General features: G+C 38.0%; 1 protein-coding gene across 1 annotated transcript in view; it reads right to left on the reverse strand.

Annotated features, from left to right (window-relative positions):
- Positions 1-21,015, reverse strand: part of LOC150084470 (uncharacterized) — a 428,998-nt gene that overhangs the window by 66,577 nt on the left and 341,406 nt on the right. The window contains exon 9 of the mRNA XM_090375238.1: positions 3,556-3,735. Coding sequence (XP_090231364.1) covers positions 3,556-3,735 — 180 coding nt within the window. The remainder of the gene's footprint in view (positions 1-3,555; positions 3,736-21,015) is intronic.

A 21,015-nucleotide genomic window follows, 5' to 3' on the forward strand; every position in this document is an offset into this window, starting at 1 on the left:
ATTTCAAAATGGGAAGCATTCAAAGAACTTATCTTGGAAGCTACTAGGCTTTACATACCAACTAAGAAATATTGTTCAAAGTTTAGGTCTAAATGGATGTCAGATGAACTAATGAGATATATGGCAGAGAAGAAAAATGCTTGGGATACATATAAATTAACATTTAAAATAAATAAATGCACAAGGCATAATACTTTAAGAGTTTGGTATCTATATATGATATCGGTGTTTAGATACACCATAGATAACTCTTAAGAAACTACAAAGTAGTTGTTGGCGGCATCATTTGCTCTTTCTCATATTGTGCTCTGCCTTCACGACGAGTTGCCATGATATTGCACTACCTCGAATAAGTAATGCTTCACTGATAGAGAAGACTATTGTTACTTATTCTCAGTTGAGTACCACCACCCAGACAGCACTGTTTCATGGCTATTGGCCAATCATCAGTGGGTGGGCAGGTACCCTGGTATTGCAGACATGACGACCCAGTTGTGAAGTTAATCACATCTTATGCAAGGTTTTCCGCAATTCTCTAACCGTGCTGTGCGAGGATTGCCACAATTTATCATTCATATTAGAGTGAAACTGTGTTGTAGAAGTACTGTGCTATACGGGGGTTGCCTGTACTATTGGATGTTGCACTAGAACATTCTGAACAAAGTGTTCTGAAGGAAATCATTCACCCGTTATTTCTAAAATTTACATCTCTCTTTTACAATAGTGTACTGTACTATTTTAACTATACCTAGTATATTGGGTTTTAAACTGTAAAATGGATAAAAATGTAATTGTAACTAGTCTCACATGTTTGTTTTGTAATGAATAGTCTTCATTAATTTGACCTAATATTATCAGTATTCATATTACGAAAACTGCACATGCAAAAAAAAAAAAATATATTTGAAATCAGCACGCAAAATTGGTTTACAAAAGTGTTTACATTTCTAATGAGAAAAAAAAAAAGTTTTGTTTTGTTGACCAGTATAATTTTTACAACCATAATATGCAATCTCAAATTAGCCAGTGTAATTTTTACAACCATAATATGCAACCTTAAATTAGTCTGTTATTTTATTTTTTCATGCTCTCAAACCACTACTCACTACAAAAAACTCCTCTAACTCACAATAAAGCAAAAACCTAAAGGGATTTTGTTTCAGTTTCTCTATTAAAATTTTGTGAAGGCTCCACTGAATATGGTAAAAATGAACACAACACAAATATTCTCTGAAAGGCTTTATGCAGGACTTAACCAAATTAAAGACACTTAAAATCACATTCATAAGCAAAATTACAGTTACTGGAATAAGGAATTTTTTTTAGCTACAGTTAAAAAACGGAATTTTTTTAACTACAACTAAACTACAACTTTAACTACAACTAAAAAAAGGAATTTCACTAATTAGGTGATCAGGCCCAAATCAGATAATCCTTTTAATTCACTGTGGAATTCATTCTCAAGGCTCGGACAGTTGGAAAACAGATGAATTCCAAAGCAAATCTGAAATACTATTTTTGACATGGTTATCTAATTAAAGTAGAACTTTGATTATCCGTCACTCTATTTACCGCCAGTCTCTGTTAACCGTCAATTAACCCCACTATGCCATAATGCATTGTGATATTGGCGCAATGTATCACTCAGTTTTTGTTTACAACTCACTGCATACGGTTGTACTTCCTATTGTTTCATATTTTAATAATTTTTATTTAGTAAACCCACTGAAATGACAGAAAAACGTAAGCGAGTAGTCTTGGGATTATCACAAAAAATTTAAATAATCAATTGTCTAAGAAAAGGCGAAAGTGCTACAAGTATAGCATCGGTTTATGGAATAGGAAGAACAACAGTAAATGATATAAAGCATGATGCAGACAAAATTGAAAACCATCTGTCAAAAATGGAAACCACTGACGGTAATGTTAAAAGTCGTAAAACAATAAAGCTTGCTAAAAATTAACAATTGGATACTGCAATGTTTCAATAGTTTGTTCAAAAACATAGCCAAGGAATTCCACTTTCGGGAATAATTGAAAAAGCCATTGAAATCAATAAAAAACCAGGCGGAGATCCTTCATTCAAAGCCAGCATCGGATGGTTGGACAAATTTAAGTTCCGCCATGGTATTCAACAGTTGTCAATCCAGGGTGAGAAGCTAAGTGTAGATAGAGCAGCAATTTCTGTTTATCGTGAAAAACAAACTACAGAAGGAAACAGCTGATCCAAGTTTGGTTAAAGACCAAAATATACACTTGCAATGAGACTGCCTTAATTGGAAGGCCCTACCTCAAAAGAAACTGGCCTCAATGACTGAACATATGGCACCCAGATATAAGATGCAAAAAGATTACATCACTATAATGGTGTGTGCTAATGCCAGGTAGTCATATATTGCCTTTGGTTGTTATAGAAAAACCAAAAAGGCCTAGATCATTTAAAAATATTAATTTAAATGCTTTGCCAGTTAAATATTTCTCACAAAACAACATGTGGATGAGGCAAAATATATTTCATGATTGATTTCACAAAATATTTCTACCATGTGTAAGATCACATTTGGCATCAAAAGGTTTACTACAATATGCAATGCTACGGATGGATAATGAACCTATTCATCCCATACACATATGTGATTTAAAAAGTGATGATGGCAAAATATCATGCCACTTTCTTCCAGCAAACACAACATCTCTCATTCAACAGATGGACCAAGGCGTGATTGAGAGTATGAACCGTTGTTATCGAAAAATGTTCATTCGTATACTTGTTTCCGCAGAAAATAAATTAGATGTGATAGAGTTTTGGAAAAGCTATACTATAAAAGACGCAATTTTCAATGTCGCTGATGCCTGGAATTATGTTCCAGTGCAAACAATACAAAGAAACTGGAATAAGTTGTGGCCAGAAATATATTCAAGTGATACAGAAACCATTCCAAAAAAAACTAAAATTTTGCAGTTATGTTTGAACGTTCATGGTTTTAAAATAGGTATGTATTTAGAATATGTCATTAATGTAATGGGTCATTAAAAATTCTAATGTAATTTCTAATGTAATATAAACATATTCTAATGTAATTAGAATATGTAATGGGTCATTAAAATTTCATAGTACACATATGTGTACTATGATTTTTTGATTACCCAGTAAAAAATAAATAATAATAAAGTTTATTTAAATTTCATTAGGTTATGTATTATGTAATAAAATAAATATGTTAGATGACCCAGTCTATTGTATGTACAATGTTTTTAATGTACATATTCTATTATACGTCTATTCAATTATCCATCATGGTCTTGGTCCCATACCCTGACAAACAATCAAAGTTCTACTGTACCTGGAAGTTTCTTTTGTAATTTGCATGTTTTTGCTAATGAACCAAATGCAATTATTTGTTTTTGTACAAGTACCAACAAGTAAATTTAACAATACATCAGGATGTAATACCTTAGTATATTTTTTCATCACAGCTGAGAAAATAAAAAAAGGCACAATCTTAACTTACACATCAATCTATATAATACAGAATTTGAGGAAGTGCCTTGTACCTATTAGAGGTCCACTGATTGAAATTTTCCTGATGGGTAGAAGGAAATCCTCCACCTCCTCCAGTTCTAACACCAGGAACAGTGCAGGGTGTGTAATTCTTCAACTGGGTAGTTTTCAACAGATCACCAAATTGCAATTCTGCTCGTTTATATGGATAATCAGTTTCTCTGTCCGCAGTTCTAAATTAAGTTCACAAGAAGAATAAAAAAGAGGTTACAGATATTTAATAAAAATTAACTTTGCAAGGTTCGTGTTAATTTCAACAGAAATAGATTTTGAGTGAGTGATTTAGAATTTTGTAGCACACTGGTTATGATATACTATACCTATTTGTTTTGGCACTGAACTGGTTTGCAAAGCAGTAGAGTATCAAGCTGATACTATTTTTGAACATTGCTAAGTAGACTATTTTTTTATTACTTAGAAAATATTTAATTTTGTTATATTTTTGGTTCAAATAAGTAGTGCAGTGATTATTTGTGTTACGAGGATGAAGCAGCAGGTTAAACTTCACTTAACTTGCCTTGAAACCTGCTCAAAATGCCAATTTTTTCATAATGCGATGGGAATGTAATTAATTAGAACTGTTTTATTAAGTTGTATCACAATTCATAACAGTACAAATTTGATCTGATAATCAACTACAGTGTTTCTGTTAAAAGGCACCAGGGTTCATCTGTTATTTTTGGGTTTAGGGTATTGTCATCGGGACCTGTTTGGTCACATTCAGGATGAAACTTTTGAATTCTGCATTAAAATAAGAATAACTATTGCCACATAGATTTTATAATATCTAAATTGAAATTTTGCTTAAGCAGCTGATTTTTCCCAATGGGAAAAGGTTATTCCCAGTCTTCGATTTAGCATTAGCAGAGGCATATGACAAAGAAAGCAAGCTTATACAACATCAGCCAAAAACAATAAAAAAAATAAAAAAAACTTCCCATTTCACCCACCGATTTGCTCCAAAAGTTTGTCCACTTCTCCTTGAATTTATTTAAGCCATCAACTTCCACAACGACAGATGGAAGATTGTTCCAGCAATCAACTACCTGCTGGCTAAAGGCAAATTTCTGCACATCTATTCGACAACTGACTTTTCTCAATTTGAGTTTATGCTCCCTCAGGTTTATAATCTGAGCAAGAGAAAGAATCCCATCAGCATTGAGCCTGCTCAATCCATTCAAGGCCTCATACAACCTTTATGAATCTTATTAAATTTCATTGTCAATTGAATTGTACTTTATTAACTAAATAAATATAGCGACCTAGTTATTACAAATCATGACTCAGACCAGAGCAGCAAAGCAAAAGGCTCAAACTAGTGGAAGTGCTGTGGCTCAGGGGAGAAATGAGGGGTTGTCCTCTGAATCACAGTCTATTGAAATGCACTGCTTGTTTGATGTTTGTGGAACAATCAGGAACGGGACATGATATTGCCAAGGGGAATGTCTTCGTGTGTGCACGATGTAAGGAGTGCGAGGAAATCAGGCGCCAACTCGGCATTGTTATGGGCTTATATGAGAGCTTGAAGGACAAGGTGGATGCCCTTGAATGATTTAAACTGAGGGGCCCATCAAGCTCTCAGCTGCTCACATCAATGCTAGAGCTTGCACTTGAACATTACGCAACACAGCTACAACCACCAAGGTAGAATGCGCTGGTCCCAAAGGAACTATGTTGTAGGTGACTTTGTCAGGGAAACGGGGAATATATTGGGCAAAAAGAATAGATGGAACAAGACCAGGATATGTCTGAAAGGGGCAAGGGTTGATGACATTGTACGGCAGATATCATCCTTTAAGGGAACAAAAGGGTGATATTGTTGTACACGTTGGCACTGATGATATTAAGTGTAGGAGACCGGCAGAATTATTTAACAAGAACAAGACAATGCTGAAAAAAAGCCGTGAATTAGGGTTGAATTTGAAAGTGTCTGCAATTCTGCCCAGACACGATAGGAGGGAGTATATGATGAGAGCCTTGTCAATCAATTCAGCCCTGGAAAGATTATGCAAGGCTCAAGGGGTAGAATTTTTCTCAACCTGGTCTGTGCTTGTTAACAGAAAGACTGCTTCTACAGGGATGGGATACATTTAAATAGAAAGGGTGCAAGGATTTTTACTGATGCTATCGAGGCAGAGTTAGGTGGGTCAGAAAATTGCAAGCTTGGGGGGATACACGGACTAATAGATTAATAGTAGCCGCTAGCAGAGGTAAAAGTGATTCTTGCACTACTTCTATTGAAATGCAATTGAGCAACAGCCTGGAAAGCAAGGCAATGGGAATTTCCAGGACTGCTGGGAGTCATAGTGGAACAAGTAAATACATGGGCTGTGTTAGGGTAACTAAGAGTAGAAACAGGTGCATGTATACTTGCATGTACAGCAATGCTAGGAATATAGTTAATAAATTTGATGAGCTTGAAGTGCTAGTCAAGACATCAAAGGCAGATATTGTTGGGATATAAGAGACATGGTGTCACACAGACATAAGCAGTGCAGAACTGGAATTTGGAGAGTACAATGTGTACAGAAAGGATAGACAGGACAGGAAGGGAGTAGGGTTAATGCTGTTAGTTAATAAACACATAAAATCTAAGGAAGTGCTTCCAACTGATGTTGGTGTACAATACAATGTTGAGTCTGTTTAGTTAGATATAAGGAAAGGAAAAATGAGAGTAGGTGTGTGGTATAGGCCTAATGAATCTAAGGAGTATAATGAGCAATTGTGCAGAGAAATAGAGGGGGCCAGTAAATTGGAGTGTCTTATAATGGGGGATTTTAATTTCCTGGATATTGACTGCAATTTGTGGGTTGGTAACTCACACACGAGCAAGGCTTTTGTGGATTTTTTGGATGATTGTTTTCTACAGCAGCATGTTCAGGAGGCAACTAGAGGGAGTAATACTCTTGATCTGATTATCAGTAATGATTCTTCATGCATCAAGAATCTGCAGATAAAGGAACCACTAAGTGGAATTGATCACAGTGTGCTAAAGGGAAGGGTTTTTTGCTTTCGGGAAGGGTTTTTGCTTTTGTAAAGGTGACTACAGTGGTCTTACACAATATTTAAATTCTATACAGTGGAACCAACTAATGATGTTACCAACAGCAAATTCAAAATGGGAAGCATTCAAAGAATTAATCATGGAAGCTACTAGGCTTTTCATACCAACAAAGAAATATTGTTCAAGATTTAGGCCTAAATAGATGTCAGATGAACTAATTAGACATGTGACAGAGAAGAAAAATTCATGGGATATTTATAAATTAATATGTGACACAGAAGCCTATGATAGATATAAGCTGGTCTGTAACCAAGTTACAAAGGATTTTTTTTTTTTTTTTGGTAGTTGTTGGCGCATCGGCTTCTGTGGCCATAGTGCACCTCCCAAGGTTTTTGCAGTACTTTGATCCAAGCCCGAGGCGAGATTCGAACCTGCGACCTTTGGGTTGCCAGGCAGGCACCTTACCCACCTGGCTAGCCCAGTCGGCAGTTACAAAGGAGGTTAGGTAGGCGAATGCAGATTACGAGAAATCTTTGGCAAACGATGCAAAGAAAAACAGCAAAGAGTTCTTTACTTATGTAAACTCTAAAAGGAAGGGGATGAATCAGATTGGTACACTTGATATCGATGGTTCAACTGTTGATGATCCTGCTCAGGTAGCTAACAAACTAAATGAATACTTTGCATCGACATTCACACATGAGGAGTTATTCAGGGAGGGGAATGCCAGGGGGTGTATTCAAACTCTGGCAATAGGCTAGACAATCTTGTAATAACTGAGAGTAAAGTGGAGGAGAAATTGTTGAAGATAAACACAAGAAAGGCAACTGGGGTGGATGGAATCTATCCGGTTATATTAAAGGAGACGGCAAAGGAAGTAAGCAAACCCTTAGCCATAATTATGAGAGATTCCCTGGACTCAGAGGAGGTACCCATGGACTAGAGATGTGCAAATATGACCCCAATCCACAAAGGAGGATCAAAGGGAGACACAGGTAATTACAGACCTGTTAGTTTAATTTCTATTACAGGGAAATTAATGGAGGCACTGATTAAAGAAGCATTGCAGGATAATCTAGACAAGACTTCAGTTATAGCTCGGACACAGCATAGGTTTGTTAAGGGGAAGTCTTGTCTGACTAATTTGATTGGATACAATGATGTAGTCACAAAGAAACTGGATGCAAAGAATCACTTCGATATCATATATTTGGATCTTAGAAAAGCCTTTGATACTGTTGCACATGGAAGACTGCTGCCCAAATTGGAGCAGTGTGGCATTGGAGGCAAATTGCTGCTATGGATAAAGGGATGGTTGAGTGGGAGAAGACAATGAGTGGTAATCAATGGACACTGCTCTTCATGGACTAATGTTATTAGTGGAGTCCCTCAGGGTTCAGTGTTGGGTCTATTGTTGTTTTCTGTATTTATAAATGATAACTGATGATGGTATATCAGGCTTAATGTCCAAGTTTGCAGACGATTCGAAGGTTGGCAGCGGTGTTAATGACACTAATGACAGTACACTTCTGTAACAGGATCTAGAAAATTTGAGCAGATGGGCTGAGAGGTGGCAACTGAAGTTTAACATTGACAAATGTAGAGTACTGCATATAGGAAGAAGTAATCCCAGAGTAATGTATCAACTCTGTGGTACTACACTGACAGTGGTAGAGAATGAAAAGGACCAGGGGGTAATTGTGCAGGCAGATATGAAGTTTTCTGAGCAGTGTAGATGGTTTGCAAGAGTAGCTCATGGTGTCTTGTGAATGATATACAGGAATTTTTCTAGCAGGGATAAGGAGGTGATTATCCCCTTGTATAAGGCAATGATCAGACCACATCTTGAGTACTGTATACAGGTCTGGAGGCCTAATTTTAAGAAGGATTTAGAGCTGTTGGAACGAGTACAGAGAAGGGCAACAAGATTAGTGAACGGAACAAAGGGTTGCTCTTATGAAGAAAGGCTTAAGTTTTGCAAATTACAGTGTCTGGAGACTAGGCACCTGCGAGGTGATCTGACTGAGGTGTATAAAGCCTTGAATGGTTTGAGCATGGTCAATGCTGATGGGATTCTTCCTCTTGCTCAGAATAATCGCCTGAGAGGGCATAAATTCAAATTGAGGAAAGACGGTTGTAGGATAGCCTTTAGCCAGCAGGTGGTTGATTGCTATAACAAACTTCCATCTGTCGTTGTAGAAGTTGATAGCTTAAATAGATTCAAGGCAGAACTTGACAAACATTTGGAGTGAGTGGATGGGTAAAATAAGGGTTTTTTTTTTGGCCGATGCTATATAGGCAAGAGCAAGAAAGCTTGCTTTCTTGCATCATGTGCCTTTGCTAATGCTAATCAGATCACCTCACATGTAATTGGTTCCAGATGCTGCAATTTGCAGAAGTTAAGCCTTTTTTTTTTTAGCTTTAGTCTTAGATTTTGTCTAAGAACTAAGAGATACCATTCTAGGCTTAGACCTAAATGCAATGTCAAATTTACTGTATAAACTCGGGACAGAAAAGAAGAAGAATGCACAGGATGCATATTGATTAACAGGTGATAGCTGGCCCCGAGTGCCAAGTGATTTTTCTCTGCGATTCATAGAGTGCTCTTTGAAAGTGATATAGTCTTATTTTGTTGGTTATTTCCTTGTTTTGTTCACTTAAAATGGTTCTTTGCCTAGAAATTCTGATGTAAGAACCCAGAAAGGGAATCGACCTTTATTTTTTTAGTATTTATATTAAATACTAACTTTAATAACCACTTGCTCACTGGTGGCACCGCTCTTCCCTACACATGGTGGGGCCAGTAACCTGGGAGAAGAAAGTCCCTTTCCCTGGGCTAAAAGGAGTAAACATGGACACTAACGACTTCCCACGATTATAGCCAAAGAGCTCTCAACATGACAACTATGAAACTGATTGTGACTTCTCGCTGTCAAAAAGACTAAAAAGGATGCAAACGAGTAGGAATCTCCAGCTTTTCTGATCATCCATTCTCTGTCTTCGCAACCTGTCAGCAAGCTCTCCCCTTTCATCATACAACAATGCCTTGAAAATGCAGCATCTCCAAAAATGGTAAAACGTCTTCAATCTGGAGACTTGTTAATAGAGACCTCTCAACCAAGACACTCTGACCTACTGTTAAGACTAAATAGAATTCCAATTCAAGTCACTCTACATAACACTCTGAATTCTTCCAAGGGAGTGCTCAGTGAATGGGCCCTATTAAACGTTTCTGAGGAAGAAATAATCCAGGAACTAAAGGATCAAAATGTAACTCAGGCCAAGAGAATCATGATGTGAAAAGATGGCACCTTAGTCCCAAAACGTAGCATACTTTTAACCTTCAATTCACCGAATCTACCATCCTTATTCAAACCAGATTATTTAAACTGCCTTGTTCGGCCCTTTATATTGAACCCTCTAAGATGCTACAAATGCCAGAAATCTGGTCACTGCCATGGAGAAGTAACATGCCCAAACTGCGGTTCCAAAACTCAAACTTAATCAGGATGCAATTCACAGACTCAGCAGTGTCCTTGCATCCTGATTATTGCAGGGGCAATCATCCAGCAATACTCCAAAGATTGTGATCTCTGGAAGTTAGAGAAAAAAAATACAGAAATACAAGACTGAAAATAAAGTATCTTTTCAAGAAGACAAGTAAAATCAAACATACTAAAAAGCACTTACGCTTCGGCTACCCATAGTCACAAATCAGTAGCATGCCAGACACAAGTGTCAGTCTCTCCCGACAAACTGAGCTCGTTCAGTATTATCGACTCAGCCTACATCTAAACCACAGTTAGTTGACCAAAGTAATAATATGCCACTCATAATTCCAACTCAAAACCTAACCCACAGTAAAGTGGCAAAAAAATTGCAAAAATCAGATCCTGTGGAGTTTAAGCAACCACAACCGACAAGCATGGATACAGATGATATACCCAACTAAGAAAATTTTCTAGAATTACATGCAGATGGTGATATGTAAGATAAAAATGATTCAGGACGGCTCAATTTTCCCAGAAAAGAAAAATATAAACCTGACCGTTATAAACAACCCATGCATAAAAAGCAGACAGATTTGTCGTTCTCTTACAAACCCAAATAATAGAACATACACTGGTGTGCAAAACTTAACGATCAACACTATTTCTAAAGTGTTTGTCGTTCAGTAGTAGTTGTTGTTATTTGGTTTTTAGGAGCATTAGCAACTAAGGCCATATTGCTCCATGATATGCAGTGGTCATTCCCTGACCTTTCCGCATCCTCCGTATTTGGTGGTGACGGGCTCGAACCCTGGTCTAATCAAGAAGCGTGTGCTACGCACTGCTGCTCCTTCCCACCTGGCTACGGAAGCGCCTGTTGTTCAGTAGAAAGCTGGTGCACATGTAAAAATTTGAATAGTGATGAGAGGGCTCACATAAACAGATAAAAGAAGTTATGTTCAGCAGTTCTGTGCAAATTACCGAATGGTGAGCATGATTATTACAGGCGTTCGATTGGTTCGTACAGTGCTACAGACAACGAAATGGTCAGTAGACAACATCTGGATAACTTTACCTGGGGTTGAATAATTGGGAAGCTTGAGGAAGGTTGAAGTGCAAGGAGTGTGGCTGCAGAGTTTGGTACTGCCCACAGCATTGTCTCATGTGTGTGGTCCGCCTTCAGAACGACAGGTACAGCTGCTCGAAGGAGCAGTGGTGGCCGTCCACGAAAAACAACGCCCAATGATGACTGCTATATACTACTACAGGCCAAGAGGCAACACCAGATAGCAGGATCCATTGCAAACCAGCTGCACAGGACGCAGGATATCGCGGTTTACTATGGCCAGGTGACTCCACAAAGGTGGACTGTTTGCCCGCCGGCCAGTACGCTGTGTCCCTTTAACACCTGCCCATCAGAGACACCGTTTAGAGGGGTGCATCGAACACAAGAATTTGACAGCAGCGCAATGGAGAAAGGTACTCTTTACTAATGAGAGTAGATTCAGTCTCAGCAACAATTCTGGACATCAGCTAATCTGGCGAGAGGTTGGCACATGGTATCACCCCGCAAACATCACTGAAAGGGATCGATATGGTGGTCGAGGTGTTCTCATCTGGGGAGGCGTTATCTTGGATGGACATACACAACTCCAGATACTGGAAGGTGGTACTGTAACCGGTGCATGCTACTGTACTGAGGTAATCCTTCCCCATGTGCGTCAGTTCCGAGGTACCATTGGCCCAGAGTTTGTGTTTATGGATGATAACACCACATCCCATCGCATTGCATTGCAGCTTTTGATATGCTTTTAGAAAGTGAGGACATATACTTTTGGAAAGTGGTAAACATATGCTTTTGGAAAGCTGGTGAACATATGGTTTTGGAAAGTGAGGATACTCTAGGGAGACACCCACCAGAAAATGTTCACCAGCTGAAGATGCACTGACAGAGGAATGGACGATGTTACTGCAATAACTTATAAACATCATTCTTCCAAGTATGGACAGGAGGTGCAAAAGCCTGCATCGACATTAGGGATGGCCATATCTCCTACTGAGGACCACCTCTTCCCTTTGTTCCATCTTTGGCAGTGATGCATCTGCATCATGGCAGCCAGTGCTATGTTGCCATTTTTGAATAAAGTCCTTCTGTACCATTTTGTTTCCGTTGTTGTTTCCTTCATTATTTCTGTACCTCACAAGGTTCCTTTGGTATGCTTTTCCCATATCCAGCTCACTCCTATGAGAAGCCACAGGTGAAAACCTGACTGGCCCTTAAGTTTTGCACACCAGTGTATTATCCAATGGAACTGTAGAGGTCTTCGCAGTAACATCGATGATATACATGAATTATTTCACCACTACAAACCTCTTGCAATGTGCTTGCAACAAACTAATTTCACATCTCTGGTCTCAGTTTCAATCAAAAATTACACTGCATTCAGGCAAAACAGGGCTAATTCCAATAGCGCTCATGGAGAAGTAGCGATACTAGTGGATTCAAGCATCCCTTCCAGATGCATTCCATTACAAACATCCTTAGAAGCTGTTGCCATGCGTGTTGTTAGTGGTATTACTCTGACATTGGTTTCAATTTATCTTCCGCCTAATCTTCAATATACTATTCAGGAACTCGAAGATCTTGTAATGCAGTTACCATCTCCATTTTGTTTACTAGGAGACTTTAATGCTTTCGATCGTGTTTGGCATAAACGCCTTCTAAACAAGCTTCCATCTTATGGTTTGCCAACTGTTTTTAGTAATTGGTTATCCAGTTTTCTCTCTGAACGCTCACTGAGGATGATGGTAGATGGCTCTCTGTGTTCTAACTTCTCCACTAATGCCGGTGTCACCCAAGGTTCAGTTCTTTCTTCCACTCTTTTCCTCTTGTATATTAATGACCTTCTTCCATTGACTGGAAATCCTATCCATAGTTTTGCTGATGATAGCACATTGCCTTCCACTTTCCATTTTGAGAAACCTTGTGCTGCTCAATCAGCTTCAACTTCTTGAAAATCTGCTACCAATTCCTTAAATGCCGATCTTCATTTAATTCTCCAGTGGGGCAAAGACAACTTAGTTGATTTCAACCCTTCTAAAACTCAGTCTTGTCTTATACCTTGCAAAAAGGATTCTTCTGCTCCTATGCTTATCTTTAGTGACACTCTGATTTCTATGCAAAGTGATATATCTCTTTTGGGGATTACCCTGACTTCTAATCTCTCTTGGCACAAGCACATTACAAATATTGCTTCCTCTGCATCTAAAAAACATGGTTTTCTCTTTTGCTCTCAGCGTTACTTTTCTTCCAAACATCTGCTCACTCTGTATAAATCGCAAATCCACCCAGCCATGGAATATTGTTCCCACATCTGGGGTGGTGCCCCCAAAACCTCTCTCAGGCTTCTTGATTCCATTCAGAAGAGGGAAGTTAGGTTAATTAATGATTCGTCTCTCCACTCGCTGTCTCATAGATATACTGTTTCTGCTGCATGCCTTTTCTACAGATACTTCCATGGGCACTGTTCTTCTGAATTGGCTTCTATAATTCCCGCTCTCTCTTTCAAAACAGTCTGAACACGTGCCGCCACCAGCTAACATCCATTTACTGTCCAACTTCAAACTCACAGAATCAACTTTTCATCTTCCTCGTTTATTCATTCAACTAACGTTTTCTGGAACAACCTTCCTTCATATGTATTTCTTGAAAATTACAGTCTACAGAAGTTCAAGTCCAATGTCAACAAATATCTTCTTTCGTCTTCTCAAGCTGCACCCAATGACAGTACTAAGTACTATAGGTTCTAATACCTCTCATGTTTGGGGTTTACATAAAAAAAAAAAAAAAAAAAGTAATCCTTATAGCAGTGACCATTAATCTGCAAAATTCAAACATCCTATTCCTTCCCAGCAGAAAATCCAATTAAATGGAAATTTTCACATGTTGATTGGACAAAATACAGAGCGCACATATCATTTGACAATATCATTCAGTTCTGTTCCATCAGCAGTGTTACCGAGCACATCACAAATCAAATGCGGGCAGCCGTATCTGCCACCATTCCTCATTATCAAGTAAGAAATAGAGACGAAAAATAAATTATTGGTGGAATGAAGATTGCAACAATGCAAAAAAAGAGAAAAACAAAGCACCTTTTCAGAAAATATCCAACCACATCCAATCTTATTAACTATAAACGGCTTAGAGCTAAAGCTTGTTATATCAGATGTAAAGCAAGAAAAGAAAGTTGGATCAAATTTGCCTCATCAGTTAATAAAAATACTGATATCACATGAATCTGGAGAAAAATAAAATGTTTGAACAGTAAATTTCCACCTTTATCCACCCCACTACTGAAATGGAATGGACGAGAGCTATCTAATCCTACAGATATATCAAATGCACTGGGAATTGTATTTTCTCTGTTGTCTTCTTGTAAAGCTTATGACCAATCATTTCAAAAACATAAAACCGTTACAGAGAAATCCAGACTGAATTTCACAATGGTAAAGATTATTCTGTTCCACAAAATTACAGGCCAATATCTCTTACCAGCTGTCTCAGTAAAACTCTCGAGAAAATAATACATTGCCATCTCACTTGGTTCCTCGAGCCTAAAAACTTGATTAACAACAACCAATTTGGATTAAGGAAAATATCAGAATTCTTTCATCAAAAAGGAACATCTCGTCATGGTCTGTCTTGACGTTGAGAAAGCCTTTCACACTATGTGGTGTTTTGGCATCTTAATTTAATTTACCATATTTAAGTTCATTATCCGGGAACCCTCTCTATAAAAACGTTATCCAAGAAGAAGGAATGGTATAATTGAACTCATTCCGAAAACTATGGATTCATATCTTTTCGCAGACTATCTCACAATTTCCTGTCATTCTCAAAACATGCATTACATTGAAAGCCAAAAAATATCAATCAATTGCATCCTGACATGGATGGCACAAAATGGTTATAGACTATCCAGCCAGAAATCTACTGCCATTCACTTCTGTATCAGACGCAGTACGCGTCCTGACCCCGAGAGCAACTTGAATAACCATCCCCTTCCAATAGCTAATAGTATTCGTCTACTAGGATTGTTCTTTGACAGTAAGTTAAATTTCCAAAAGCACATTGAACATCTCCGGACTGCTTGTCAAAAAAAACTTGAACATACTCAGAGTCTTATCAGCAACAGCATGGGGAGCAGATCGTTACAGTCTGCTTCATTTATACAGATCCATAATCAGATCCTGCTTAGACTACGGCGCACCTATCTTCAATTCTGATAGGAAGAGTGCTTTATCTTGCCTTAACCCTATTCAACATTCGGCCCTTAGAACAGCTCTAGGTGCATTGAGTACATCTCCAGTGCAAAGTTTGTATGCTGAAGCCCATGAACCTCCTCTAAATATCAGGAGAAAGGATGTTGCTGCTGAACTATGCAACCAAGGTCCAAAGCCAGGTGACCCATCCTGATTGGTCAATACTTTATAATCCACAGTTTGGCCTGTTGGTATTAGGCTAAAGCAACTAGCAAGAGACTGGGATATACACTTCAATAAAATCTTGCAAGATCCTATAGATCCCGACCCTCCATGGTCTGTCATCATGTGACAATTATTTCCACCTGTGGGGAAAACATTCCCTATCAGACATCAACATCTACACATTGTGCATACTCAACATTATCCTGACTTTGCTAAAATATATACAGATGGATAGTGTTCAGTAGTGGTGCTCCCTGATGAAATGGTGCTCCCATTTCTCCATCTCTTCCAACAGAGTGTAGTAGTTACTTGACTGAATTATATGCCATAAAACTTGCTTTAGAAAATATTTTCCATACGTCAATTCAAAAGAGCATAATATATACAGACTTGCAAAGTTCCTTATTAGCCATGCAAAGCAATTCCCCACCTAATCACTTGTTATTAAAGCTCATTAGAACAGAGTTGATACATGTCAGAGAGCATCGACAATAGGTTATCTTCTGCTGGATCCCAGGCCATATTGGAATACTAGGAAATGAACCTGCAAATCATGCTGCCAAACATCCATTCAGCTCAGTCCCAACGAATTCCCTTGTACCATTCAGAGATTATAAAATAAATATACAAAATATATGTAAAGATCGATGTACTCTTCAATAGCAAGTGCAAATTCACAATAAACTACTTCAAATTAAACCTGTAATTCTAGCCAGAGCCATGATCAGCCATATTCATTTAACCCATCTGTTCCTTTTTTCAGGGAATGACCTTAATCTGCGTAATCATTGTCATACACATACTTTTGGAATGTACTCTTTATAATAATGCTCGACTAGTGTCATTCAGTTCTCTGGCAAGCTTAAAGGAACCTTTGTCGATAAATCATATCTCAGAGAATTCTTCTCCTTCCTAAAATGAATAGAACTGTACAGCCATTTCTAACTACTTCTACATCAACCAAAACAGACAGTATGAATCACTTTCATAAGTGCAATATGGCCTAAGTAGCCATTGCTCTTAAAACAACAACAACAGGTGATAGCCTATAGTAGATATAAACTAGTCTCCAATCAAGTCACAAAGGGGATTAGGAAAGCAGAGGTAGATTAAGACAATTCTCTGGAAAAGAATGCAAAAATAAACAGCAGATACTTCATTACTTATGTAAACAGTAGCATAAAGGGTCATCAAATCTAATGATGATGATCCTTCTCAGGTTGCTGACAAGCTGGTATGTACTTTGCATCTACATTCACACAAGAATGTTTTAATGATTGGGATGACAGATGTTTATTCTAAATGGGAGGTGTTGAAGAAAAACTTAAAAAAAGGAACTTGGGGCAAGATGGGATCTATACCTTAATTATATTAAGGGAGGCATCAAAAGAGGTAAGCTCACACAGCCATGAATGATTATGAGAGTACAGTCAGTCCTCGTATTACAAGTGTTTACACTACACAAATTCGAGCATACGTGATTTATAAATAGGGGAACGATATTGTGTATAACACAAACTGAATTCGCTTATGCACAATTCACCTGTGTTTACAAGAAATGGCAGTCGAACGCAGAATCACCCCAACTGAACGCAACACGTAGGAATGAAGAGAAGATTCTGAAAATGTATTTATGTTTTTTATTATCAGTGAAGGGGAAACACATTTCACTATAATAACATAAAAACCCACGCAATTCCAACTATCGGTATTATCGCAAATGCAATTAGATCGAGTTTTACTACTTTACTACCCGTTTAGGTCATCAGCACCTAACCCTATTTTTCCCATAAGGCCTGTATTTATACTGCACGAGGGTTTCTAGGAACACAACTATTGTATTATATGAGGACTGATTGTATATATAAACTAATGTAAGTTAGTTTATATATACAATCTGGCATGACTAACATAGGATTTCTTAGCACATTGCTCACAGTGCGACCCCTGCCCTACGTAGGGCACTACGTGGGGTGGGGGGTTGCACTATGGTCACATAGTGCATGCAAAGAAGCCGCCTTCTTCACCTTTATCTGTACTCTCCTATTCAAGCTGTCTTTCCAGTGCTCCTTTCCAACAGAGGGATCCTCAGTTTCCAAGGACCCCTCATTGGCCATTCAACACCACCAGGAAGGAGACATCCACAGGGCCACTTAACCATGGGGTCTCCAGTTTCCACAGATCCCACAATTAAGTGGCCCGGACAACAACTTACCAACATAACCACACATTATGCTACACAATAACTCACACTACCTCTCACCTTTACAGTTTGTACTGCAATAAAGAGTATACTACATGAAGTTGGAAGAGATCCTAGGTGCTGCAAGACAGTAAATACTATGTCACGGGTTCACAAAGTGTGGCCTGTGGGCCATCTGTGGCTCATGGCCATTTTTATGATGCTAAGTATAAATGTGAAGAAAATCTTTGTTCAAATTTAATAGAATCATAAGACTTTTTTACTAACTACAGTGGAATCTGGTTAATGCAAAATGCACAGGACTTTCACAAATATTTCCTTTTAATTGAATTTAGTGGAAAAATTTTTGATGACCGATTCCAAGTATGGAGAAAAATGGAGAGAGTTCTGGAAAAATTTATTTCTTTTGTTCTCCTGCCAAATGGACAGCTATTTTTTTGGCATATTATGTGATGTGATGTGTTTGTGATAGGTGTAAGGTATCTGGATGTCTGATGTTATGTGACTGGCGTTCTTGGCAGAAAAATCTGCTTGTTCATTTCTTGTGATTCCAGCATGTCCAGGTATCCAAGAGAAGATTATTTTTTGCCTGTTCATAATATTTGATAGAACTACTGCTGAACCAACTTTACTGTCTTGGAGCCATCAGTGTAAATTTTGGTGAAATTAGAGAATTGAAGAGTGAGCCACATGGATTTGCATTATAACGAAATTTCGAAGTGCATTCTTTTCCCATTGTTGGAAATGTTTATCAATGTGCGCCAAGGGTATTTGCCATGGCAATGTAGCCATGCTTTCATCTGGAAATATGTTATCCATATTTAGTCCCCAACTTGTGTTTAAGCTTTGTAACCTAATGCCAAATGGTTTATTTTGCAAAAGGTTTATTTTTATACAAATTATCTCATTTTGGTGCGAGCAGATATTGCAATGCAGGATAACATGTGAAAGTTCTGATTTTAGCTATACAGTTTAATAGCAGAGCATGTCAACGAAGAAGTAGGGGCAGTTCATGTGCTTCTGCATAGAGACAGTGGAGTGGTGATATATGAAAAGCTCCTAGTACAATTTGTAGATCATTGTAATGTACAGGGTGAAGGCTGAGGCTTCACCTGGCTGAGGCATATACAGGAGACACAGAGTCTAGTCTAGATTTAAACAATGAACAGTATAGGTTTAGCAGCATATACTGATCAGCACCACATGACATAACAGAAATGGCTCTAAACAGATTCAGCTTCCTTAGACAGGTTGTACAGATATGCTTAATATGCTCCAAAAAACTTAGTTTTTTATCCAGAATTAATCCAAGAAATCTAATACTATGTTGAAAAGTAATTGGATGAGGGTTGAGTTATAACTCTGGAACAGGATGTAAATTCCGTTTACAGCAAAAATGAATTTATGTTGTTTTTGATGTGAAAACATCTTTGATGGCACCTACTAAATTTCAGATTGAAGTAAAACCAGTTCAGCAGGAAAATGTGATGTAGTAATAGTGTAAATTATGACCCTTCCTAAATGACACTAATGCAGTCAACGTTGATTCTTGATGTGAAAACATCTTTGGCACCTACTAAATTTCGGCCTAACAGTTAATGTTCGGTCCATTGGTGAAAATGTGAAACGGAAATTATGTAAATTATGCCACTTCATAAATGACTCTAATGCAGTCACTAACACTGATTCAGTAGAGTAAATAGTGAGCATGAGCATAAAACATTACATAGTTCATAACTTTGGTCCGATTTTAATCAAAGATGTTTTCACAAAAAACATCTTTTGTGCGTACAGGATACACATGCATTATTTTTGCTTTCAGTGTCAATAAGTGTTATTTTTTGTCCAACAAATAAGTTTGTTAATTGCGCGTTGAAGCTGTCTCTCAATTAGATGTATGTTTTCAGAGTGGCATGAAATTGCAAGATTCTCAGCTTACAGGTATGTTTAGATTATGACAAAAATGCATTTGGTAACTGAATCGATCCTGATGTAGAAGAGTGTGGCACTAAGCAAAACCCTGGTGGACTCTTCTTGCACAAATCTTTGGGAGAGAGCAGAGTGAAAACATTCCTGAAAGGATCTACTATTGCTCAAAAGGTTCTGGATAAATTTTGGAAGATGACTCGAAGAACGGATTCATAGAGACCATGAAGGATCCCATATCGCCAGGTTGTGTTGAAAGCTTTCTTAATGTCACCATTAAGTGTTCGTTCCTGAAAAATGCATTTCAAATGTTACTTTCAGCTTTGATCATGAGGTAAAGCACTGAGCTACTTCTTCAAAAGCCATATTTATTTCAACTGAGGATATTTTCCATCTCTAGGAACCATGATACCTGGTAAACCTGGTCAATTCAAGACGCCTGGTCAGCGTGAAGAGAAAAAGACCAAACCCTCCAGCATATGATAGCATGACAAAGCAAATGGCCCTCAGTACCCAGCAGCGAGAGGATCAGAGTGGAAGCAGAGGGTGCTAAGAATTTCTGGGTACGACCAGGCTGCCATGCATGGAAACTGAACTTGGCCTGTTATAAAGTAAGATCACTCATCGATGAAGACAGGATATTAGAGCTGGAAAAGGAATTAGAAAATGTGAATTGGAATACAATCGGTTTGGCTGAAACAAGAAGAAGAAATGAATCACTTATAAGTTTATCAAGTGGAAATGTGCCGTACACCAATGGAAACAGTGAAAGGAGTGAAGGTGGAGTTGGGTTTCTGGTCCATAAAGATTTTAAAAACAACATTTTGGAATTCAAAAGTACATCACCAAGGGTGTCTAGACTAATAATCAAGATTTCTAAGAGGTACAAGCTAAAGATTATAATGATCTATGCACCAACATCGAGCCATGATGATGAAGAGGTTGAAGAAATATACACCAAAATTGAGTCTTCTAGATGAGCAGAAAACCCACTACACTATTATTATGGGGGACTTCAATGCAAAGGTTGGAAAAAGGCAAAACAGTGCAGAAAGAGGAACTATAGGAAATTTTGGAATTGGTGAAAGAAATAAAAGAGGAGAAAGACTTGTGGAATTTGCAGAATCTCAGGGATTGTCAGTAATGAACAGTTTTTTTTCAAGAAAAGGGTGAACAGAAAGTGGACATGGAAGAGTCCAAATGGATTAACAACTAATGAAATCGACTTCATACTCACTAACAGAAGATATATTGTGAATGATGTTACGTCCTGAATAAGGTAAATGCTGGAAGTGATCACAGAATGGTAAGATGTACACTTGATATAGATGTAGGAAAGGAA

Source organism: Mastigoproctus giganteus, chromosome 6 (assembly GCF_048544385.1).
Source record: "Mastigoproctus giganteus isolate SK-2022 chromosome 6, ASM4854438v1, whole genome shotgun sequence".
NCBI lineage: Eukaryota > Metazoa > Arthropoda > Arachnida > Uropygi > Thelyphonidae > Mastigoproctus > Mastigoproctus giganteus.